The sequence below is a fragment of the Chamaea fasciata genome, unplaced genomic scaffold (assembly GCF_029207755.1).
Source record: "Chamaea fasciata isolate MVZ Bird 193981 ecotype frontalis unplaced genomic scaffold, bChaFas1.0.hap1 SCAF_12, whole genome shotgun sequence".
Taxonomy (NCBI): Eukaryota; Metazoa; Chordata; class Aves; order Passeriformes; family Sylviidae; genus Chamaea; species Chamaea fasciata.
The window spans coordinates 15,845,323-15,854,525 of NW_027094097.1; the positions used below are offsets into that span (position 1 = coordinate 15,845,323).

At 62.6% G+C, this 9,203-nt stretch overlaps 1 protein-coding gene across 1 annotated transcript; it reads left to right on the top strand.

Annotated features, from left to right (window-relative positions):
• Nucleotides 1-480: 480 nt before the first annotated feature.
• LOC136296020 (cadherin-1-like) lies at nt 481-9,050 on the top strand. Its single transcript, XM_066194810.1, has 16 exons — nt 481-600; nt 726-828; nt 3,952-4,184; nt 4,285-4,416; nt 4,509-4,664; nt 4,741-4,885; nt 4,994-5,166; nt 5,551-5,679; nt 5,784-5,969; nt 6,049-6,293; nt 6,399-6,541; nt 6,640-6,867; nt 7,372-7,593; nt 7,680-7,810; nt 7,899-8,042; nt 8,123-9,050. Exons 1-16 carry the CDS (start codon nt 544-546, stop codon nt 8,333-8,335), a joined length of 2,640 nt encoding a protein of 879 aa, XP_066050907.1. The 5' UTR covers nt 481-543; the 3' UTR covers nt 8,336-9,050.
• Nucleotides 9,051-9,203: the final 153 nt, after the last annotated feature.

The window sequence follows — 9,203 nt, forward strand, 5'->3', positions numbered from 1 at the left end:
TGCTGTGCTTTGGGACAGAGGGGTATGGGGGAAGCTGGGGACTGCAGCGTCCTGAGGGGCCCTTCTTGCCTGGGGGGTCCCTGCGTATGATATTTGTCCCCCGCCACAGAGCCGGGATCTGTGGGGCCATGGCATGGGGACACCCTGGGGTACTCTTGCCTCCTGTCACCCACCAACACCCCCTGCTCCCATTGCCCTGGACAGGAGGAGCCCGGGGTACCCGGGACGGGCAGAGCACCGGGGGTATTGAGGGGGCTGGTGGGGTACTAGGGGCTGAAGGGGTAACGGGGGTACAAGGGGACCAGGGACCGTGGAAGAAGATCCACACCAGTACCGTGGGGGGTTCCGGTATACCGGGAGCCAAGGGTACCGGGAATACCGGGGTTCCGGGAGCGGGCGGGACGGGACCGCCTCCCGTCGGGGCGGGACGGGGCGGTTCTCGGCGGGGTCGACACCTGCAGGGAGGGAAAGGGAGGGGACCGGACGCACCTGCGACTCCGCGGCGGCAGCGCCCGATCCCTCCGGCACCAACCGGCACCGGCTATGGGGCGGCGGGCGGGTTGCTTGGTCCCGCTCTGTCTCCTCTTACTCCTGCTCCAGGTGAGCCACGGAATGGGGTGGCAGGACCCTGCCTGGGACCCCGCCGAGACCCTGCCCAGACCCTGCCCGGGGCAGCGGGACCTTGCTCGGGACCCTGCCGGGTGCTAACGTCTCTCTCCGGGCAGTACGGGCAGCGGGCAGCGTCGTGCCGGCGCGGCTTCACCGCCAGGACCTTTGCTCTGAGGGTGCCGCGGGACAGCGTGGAGGCGGGACAGGCTCTGGGACGAGGTAAGGACATGGGGACAACTGGGTATGGAGGACAGGGTGGCTGTGAGGACAGGGATGGGACTATGGGTACAGGGGGGTGTGTGGGACCAGAGTGGGCAATGAGGGGCATAAAGCTGTGGCTCCGTGCCCGAGTGGTGCTGTCGTGGCCACGGGGATGGGGCCGTGGGGACAGTGCTGTGGCAGTGGGGATGGTGCCATGGGGATGGCGCTATGGCGGTGGGGACAGTGCCATGACAGTGGGGACAGGCTTGCTGTGGTGGCAGGTGGCACGGGGGACAGAGCCTGGTGCGTCCACGCGCAGCGGCGGGGCACACTGAGGGCGCTGGTGGTCCCAGCACAAGCAGCAGTCTGGTCCTGGCGCGGGGGACGGCGCGGGGGCAGCGGAGCCGCTCCCCGGGGTGCGCCGGCGCGGGCGGCGCTGACTCAGGCACCGCAGGCCTGTCGGGGCCGGCAGGTTGGGGTGTGGGGCGCGCAGGCGCCTGCCCTGCCCTGTGCCTCGCCTGGCACCCTGGGCTCACCAGGGTGAGCCCCCCTTTGGATCCACAGTGTAGGCACCCAGGGCAGCTCTTGGCATGGGGACGGACACCCAAATGGGCTCCTGGTCTTTTGGGGACGTTGGTGTCCCACTGTGCTGGCACGAAAGCCCTGTTCTGGTGTGGCAAGGGGGCACTGGGGACCTGCTGCCACTCTGGGGCCCCCAAAAAGGACTCTGTGGGCTCTGGGGCAGTGTGCAGTAGCTGTCACCAGTTCATGGCTGATAGTGGTGCTGGCACAGCAGTGTGGGTGGCTGGGTGGGCACAGAACCGAGGGGTACCGAGCACCCAGTGCTGCACCAACGGCTCCCAAACATCCTCAGCTCCCTAACGGCTTCGCTTGGGAGAGCCAGGAATCGGACCCTGCCCCAACCCCAGGAATTGTGTTTGTTTGCCTTGTGGTTGATCATTAACGTGCGGAAGCTGATGTCCATCAGGGCTGGGCCTGATACCAGGGTGATGGCAGCCCTGTGACTTCCCTGCAGCACCGAGACCTGCTGGAATTCCTCTGTCCTGACACCAGCACTTTCAGTTTTGGGTTGCGGGCACAGTCAGGGCGTGGGAGGGAGGAAGGAAGGACCATCTGCCCTTGAGGCCTGTGTGGCACCTTCTGATGATTCATAGCTGTGCCACAGCAATGCTAGCCATGGGGTGGCTGAGCCTGGTGGGTGCCAGGCCACGTTGGGCCACAGAGCACCCCAAAGCTTGTGGCCAGGCTCACAAGCCGGCCTGTAATTAGCTTGATGAGTTGAGCGTGGTGTTTTCCCTCCAACAGGCCCAGACAGGCCCCGCGCGGCGCCGGGGCGGCGAACAGCAACACCTGCATGGGGGCTGCGGCGTCACCGGGGCTCTGCTCCGTGGGTCGGGGGGCTCTGGGGTGGTGGGATGTGGTGGGGGCTGGGACAGACCCCGTCACTCCTGGGTGGAGAAACCTCGAGAGTCTGAAGTCACAGCGAAACTGGGGTGACGTCAGTGGGATGTGTCACCCGCAGCACCTTCACCCCAGGGTGAGCTCCCTGCCCTGGCACAGCCGCGTGTGTGCTGCACACGGCGTGGTCGCACTGCAGGCACGGTGACAGCCTGCTCTGCCTGTGCCCAGCCCCATTGAGACCTCACAGGACATGAGGTGACTTTGGGAGGCTGCCCTGGATCTCAGTCCTACACCCTGTTTGGCAGCCTGGTTGTACCAGTCTGGTTGTCCCAGTGCCCCGTAGGTGGTGGGGGGGCATTGAAGTGGGGGGATCCCCCTGTAGGACTCCCTGAGCTCTCCTTTTCTCCCACCCCCATCATTCCCAGGAAAGGGCCCCCAGCTCCCAGCCCCGGGGAGAGGAGGGCTGGGGCCAGCCCTCCTTCAGCCAAGCTGGAAAAACAGGTTGTGCATGGCCAGGTGGGAAGGGGGGGAGTTGGAAGCAGAGAGAGCGGGAAGGAGGGAGCGGGTTCTGAGCGCCCTCCTTGAACCCAGTTCGGGCTGAGCACGGAGCACTCATTGCACCCATTGTGGGGCTGGGGGCCTCGTGCCGCCCCTCACTGCACCCACCCGGCCCCATGCCAGGGCCAGGGCCAGGGCCCAGCACTGCGGCTTTGCCTGCGGCTGCCTCTCCTTCCCCGCCTGCCCCGGCACGTTCCCGCCCAGCCGGCCCCACCGGCTCCCCCAGCCCTGGCCGGGGGTCCCGCCGTGGGGCTGAGCCGGGCTGGCATCGCGCCGGCGGGTCCTCCTGGGCCGGGTCGGGGGCACCGTGGTGGGCAGGGGGGCAGCGATTGCTCCCCCCTCCATCCCGCAGCCACCCCGGATTCCTGGGCTGCTCGTGGGCTGACGTAACCGCACGGGCCCCGTTCCGTTCGGTTGTGCCGCGCTGCCTCCCGCCCACCCCGGCACGTCCCCTTGCCGGGGCCAGGGTCACGCCGGGGCGGTGGTGGCAGCGCTGGCTCCAACAGCTCTCTTCCCAGACAAAGGGTGTTTGTTCGGGAGCGCGGCCCGGCTCATGTGATGCCGGCTGACCGCTGCCTCGTGGCGGCCCAGCTCTACTGCACCCAGCCGGGTGCCAAGCTAGTGACATCGGGACCCCGCCTGCCCGCTGTCCCTGGGGTTGGGGGTCTCAGAGGTACCTGGGCAGGTTGGGGGGCCTGGCTGCCAGGGCACTGGTTGCCAGTGCAGGTGAGTGACTGCTGCACTTGTTTTTATTGGAAAAGCAACTAGAGCAGCATGGGTGCTGTGGTGGTGACATGCCACGCTTGGGGACACGCTGTGCCTCAGGGATACGCCCATATGGGGATGTGCCGTGCCAGGTGCCATGCCATACATGGTGCTGGGGACAGGGACATGCTGTGCCAGGTTCCACTTGCCCCATTGTCACTGTCTGGCAGGGATCCTGTGGCACAGTAGGTCCTGCCATGTCCCATCCTGGACTAAAGCCAGGGCAGGGATGCACCGTGTGTTGTACCCAGGATGGAATCCTTGCAGGGCATGTGTCACTGTGTGTGGAGCATCCCCACCACTGCTGTGACCCCACACCCCAGGCTGCTGGGGCATGGCTGTGCTGTGTGTGCCCATGTCCCCAGAGCCCTCTGCCACTCAGTCTCCTGTCCCCAGTGAGCTTTGAGGACTGTGGCGAGCTGCACCGTTCCGCCATCCTCCCGGATGACAGGCGCTTCAAGGTGAGCAGGGATGGCACCGTCTCTGCCACCCGGCCCCTGCAGCTCCAGCAGCGGGAGATCACCTTTACTGTGCACGCCTGGGACAACATGGGCAAGAAGCATTTCGCCAGGGTGACCCTGCGCCGCCGCCAGCAGCACCGGCGCCGACACGACAAGCGCATGCAGCAGGTAAAGCACAGACCCACTCCCTGGGGTCACAGCAGCCACTGTCCCTGGTGCAGAGGGCTTGGCAGGGTGCTGGCACTGAGCAGAGCCACTGTCCCAACAGGACGCAGTACCCGACGTGCTGATCCTCCCGGAGCATGGACACGGCCTCCGGCGGCAGAAGAGGGACTGGGTCATCCCCCCCATCAACTGCCCTGAGAATGAGCGGGGGCCCTTCCCCAAGAACCTGGTGCAGGTACGTGTCTCCACAGGGGACAGGCAGGGTCCAGCGTGGTCCCCAGAGTGCTGGGACATGTCTCCACCTGCTTCTTCCTGCCTCGCTGCCAGATCAAATCCAACAAGGACAAGGAGACCAAGGTTTTCTACAGCATCACGGGGCAGGGAGCAGACACCATCCCTGTGGGTGTCTTCATCATTGAGCGGGAGACGGGGTGGCTGAAGGTGACAAAACCCCTGGACCGTGAGGAGAAGGATAAATATGTGGTGAGTGAGGGGGGGTGCCTGTGTCAGGACAGGGACGGTCCTGGGGACTGCACAGACACTGACTGTGCTCTTGCAGCTCTACTCCCATGCCGTGTCAGCCAACGGGCAGCCCGTGGAGGACCCCATGGAGATCATCATCACTGTCACTGATCAGAATGACAACCGGCCCATCTTCACCCAGGCAGTCTTTGTCGGCTCCATTGAGGAGAACGCTAAGCCGGGTACGTGGGAGGCTCTGAGCCAGGACCATGCAGAGCCTTGAGTGGGCTGGGCTGTCTGGTGGATTCTGTCCCATCATTAAAATCTCCCTGGCTTGTCCCTGTGTCCAGGCACATCTGTGATGACCGTGAGTGCTACGGACGCAGATGATGCAATCAATGTGAACAATGGCATCATCGCCTACTCCATCGTCAGTGAGGAGCCCAAGGGTGCACAGCAGATGTTCACCATCAATGCCGAGAAGGGCATCATCAGTGTCATTGGCACAGGACTGGACCGGGAGGTGGGCACCTTGCCATGGCCCCGGGGAACCACAGTGGCCCACAGCTACTCCACAGTGGGATGTGCCACAGGGAGAAAGGGATACTAGAGCCCTAGGGCCCCTCTGGTTTTGGGACGTGCCATCCCTGGGTCACTGTCCCTGGCTGTAGGGGCGTCTGCAGCCTCAAGCCCACCAGGAGCTGTGCTGGGGACACTCCAGGGACCCCCAGCTTTGCTGAGCCCTGGAGTGGGTGCAGTGCCAGCCCCTTGGGTGGGCATCTGAGACATCACCTGCCTCTGTGCAAGCAGGGAACAGAGAGGCTGGAGGAGCAGGCAGGTGATGCCTGGAGGAGGGGAACACCCCAGTCCCCACCCCAGCCCTAACTGGGGTGATTTTGCCCTGCAGACCACTCCCAACTACACGCTGATCATCCAGGCTACAGACCAGGAGGGCATGGGCCTGATGAGCACTGCCACCGCCATCATTGAAGTCACTGATGCCAATGACAACCCTCCTGTCTTCAACCCCACCATGGTACCACCCAGCCCCGGCCACTGCCCTTCCTGGGCATCGTGGCACAAGCTCCCACCTGGGGTGCCTGGGGCCACACAGGTGACTGTCCCTGTCCCATCCTGCAGTATGAGGACTCAGTGGATGAGAACGAGGTGGGGGTGCTGGTGGCCCGGCTGCATGTGACAGACCAGGACCTGCCAGGCTCCCCAGCCTGGCACGCCGTCTACCACATCCGGAGCGGAGACCCACAGGGTGAATTCCAGATCACCACTGACCCCAAAACTAACGATGGGCTCCTGAAAACTGCCAAGGTGGGTCCCGCTGCTGCATGGCTGCCTCAGCACCAGCTGACTCCCTGCTGGCACTACCTGGCTTCTCTCCCACCCGCAGGGCCTGGATTATGAGACCCAGAAGCGGTACACGCTCGTGGTGTCAGTGGAGAACGAGGCCCCCTTCACCGTGAGCCTGAATCCTGCCACAGCCACTGTCCTGGTGCTGGTCAGGGACGTCAATGAAGCCCCCATCTTCATACCCCCAGTCAAGCAGGTAGAGGTGATGGAGGATGTGCCAGTGGGATACCAGGTCACCTCCTACACAGCCCAGGACCCTGACAAGGACCAGAGCCAGAAAATAACGTGAGTGGAGGGTGACGGTGGTGGGGGCTTTGCTGGGGTGTCTGAGGGGCTGCGCTGCACTGTGTGCCCCTTCCTCTCCCCCTGTTGACCCCTGGCTGCCCCCAGGTATCGCATGGGCAGCGACCCTGCGGGGTGGTTGGCCATTGACGCTGAGAACGGCATCGTCACGGCAGCCCAGCCACTGGACCGGGAGTCGGCGCATGCCTTCAACAGCACCTACAAGGCCATCATCCTGGCTGTGGATAACGGTGAGGGTGGCCAACTGCTGCCCCCATGCCCACCTCCACGTCCCCCCCATGGGGTCCAGGCCTCTCCCTGGGTGCCTTGCTGACCCTCAGTCCCACAGGGTCACCACATCATGCCACCGGCACGGGGACGCTGCTCCTCCTGCTTCAGGATGTGAACGACAACGGGCCCGTGCCAGAGCCCCGGAGCTTCGACATCTGCAGCCGGCAGCCTGAGGTGCAGAGGCTGAAGATCATCGACAAGGACCTGCCCCCCAACACCCACCCCTTCAAGGCAGAGTTGATGCATGGCTCCAGCAGCAACTGGACTGTCCATGTGGAGAATCCAGGTGGGTGCCACCTGCTCTGGTGCTGGGCCCTGCAGTGAGTACTAGGCTGGGGACCTGCCACGGGGTAAATTCCTGTGCCAGTGCCAAGAGTGTTCCCAAACCAGAGCTGGAAAAGGGGTTGGAGCACCAGGAGTGGCTGAGGGAGCTGGGGAGCTTCAGGAGGGACCTTCTTGCTCTCCACAACTGCCTGGCAGGAGGGTCCAGCCAGGTGAGGGTCAGGATCTGCTCCTAAGGGACAGGACAAGGGGAAAGAACCTTGAATTGTGCCAGAAGAGATTTAGGTTGGATATTGGGCAAAATTCATTCATGGAAAGGGTGGTCAGGCATTGGAACAGGCTGCCCATGACAGTGGTGGAGCGCCCATCCCTGGGGGGGATTTAAGAGCTGTGTGAATGTGGCACTTGGGGAAGTGGGTCAGTGTTGGCCTTGGAAGTGCTGGGGGATGGCTGGACTCAATAATCTTGGAGAACATCTTCAACCCAAATGATTCTGTGGTTCACCAAGACCATGTGGTGCTGAGGATGAAGAAGGAGCTGGAGCCGGGCGAGTACAGTATCTTCCTGAAGCTGCTGGATAATCAGAACAAGGAGCAGATCACGCCGGTGCGAGCCCAGGTCTGCAGCTGTGAGGGGCCGGCCAAGAACTGTGAGCGGCGAGCGTACATCTCTGGTGGCATGGGCGTGCCTGCCATCCTGGGCATCCTGGGGGGCATCCTGGCACTGCTCAGTGAGTACCCAGGGACGAGGCTGGGAGGGACAGAGTGCGTGTCACCCTCTCCCTGCTGCCCTGACACCCCATCCCTGTGCCTGCAGTCCTCCTGCTGCTGCTGCTGCTTTTCGTAAGGAGGAGGAAGGTGGTGAAGGAACCACTGCTCCCACCTGAGGATGACATGAGGGACAATGTGTACCACTATGATGAGGAGGGCGGTGGAGAAGAGGACCAGGTGGGATATCTCTGCCTGCTGGTACCACAAGTGGTGGTGGCAGTGCCCACGGTTGTCCCTCAAGCCTTGACTCCTCCTGTCCCCCCAGGACTATGACCTGAGCCAGCTGCACCGGGGGCTGGACGCCCGGCCTGAGGTGATCCGCAATGACGTGGCCCCTCCACTCATGGCGGCCCCCCAGTACCGGCCCCGCCCCGCCAACCCCGACGAGATCGGAAACTTCATCGACGAGGTGAGTCCCGACCCAGCAGGTGACACGTCCCTGCCACACCAGCGCAGGGGACACAGGCACTGACCCCTCTGTTCCCCCAGAACCTGAAGGCGGCCGACACGGACCCCACGGCCCCCCCCTACGACTCGCTGCTGGTGTTTGACTACGAGGGCAGCGGCTCAGAGGCCACCTCGCTCAGCTCCCTCAACTCCTCCGCCTCCGACGGCGACCAGGACTACGACTACCTCAACGACTGGGGCGGCCGCTTCCGCAAGCTGGCCGAGCTCTATGGCGGCGGTGAGGAGGACGATTAGGGACCCCCAGCCCGCTGCTGCCACCTCATTTCATCCCTCTGGACTCGCGGTGGTCACTCGATGGGGTGGCCAAACCCCTTCCAACACCTCCTACCTGTGCCCACGTCTCCCTCACTGAGAAAAGCTCAGGCTTGCTGGGGATGGGGGGGTTTTGGGGTAGTCTGGGTGTTTCCTGGCCCCCTTCGCTCCAGGGCCTGGAACAGTTTAGTCCATTCCCCATCCTGGAACTGAGGTGCTCCCAGCTGTGGAGGGAAGGATTAGGTCCTTCTTCCCTTTTCAATGGGGGGAAAAAGGCTCTCTGGCACTCTCCAAAATACCTCGTGCTTCCAGCCCCACACAGATTCAGATTGTGAACCTGGTGATGGAGAAGTGCGATGGGGCACTGAATCAATACAAACCAAAGATGCACCATTACAGGGACTTGTATTTACTACACTATGTACAGGCAGATTTCTATTTTTCCGTATCCCAGATTATGGTTTGATTTCCTCACGTGTCATGCTAGATGTAATTAGCGTGCAGTCATTGAAAGGTGCTTTCCAAAATCAAAGGGCTTTCCCCAAATCCTGACCTCTGTGTTTAGCTGTCATCATGGTTTGTACTTTTTATCATGGGAAAAGGGTCTGATGCCAGCTGGGAAACCAGCGGTGGACAAGTGTTGATTGCATGGTTTTTATATAAAAATGAAATAATAAATTGTTTTAAGAAAACCAAACCACTTTTGCGTGCGTGAGGCTCTGCCAGTGCTCAAAGGCTTTACCTGCTGCACAGGTGTGGCCATGGCCCCCTCCAGAGGGCAAGTGGGCAATCCCAATCATGCAAGGGTTTGAGTTGGAAGAGACATTAAGGACTATCCAACTCTATCCCT

Bases quoted from the DNA above. Each gene is read 5' to 3' on its own strand.
- LOC136296020 (XM_066194810.1), top strand. From the start codon at position 544: ATGGGGCGGCGGGCGGGTTGCTTGGTCCCGCTCTGTCTCCTCTTACTC. The intron at 4,665-4,740 runs GTGAGTGAGGGG...GTGCTCTTGCAG, and splicing joins AGGAGAAGGATAAATATGTG to CTCTACTCCCATGCCGTGTC. The intron at 5,970-6,048 runs GTGGGTCCCGCT...TCCCACCCGCAG, and splicing joins GGCTCCTGAAAACTGCCAAG to GGCCTGGATTATGAGACCCA.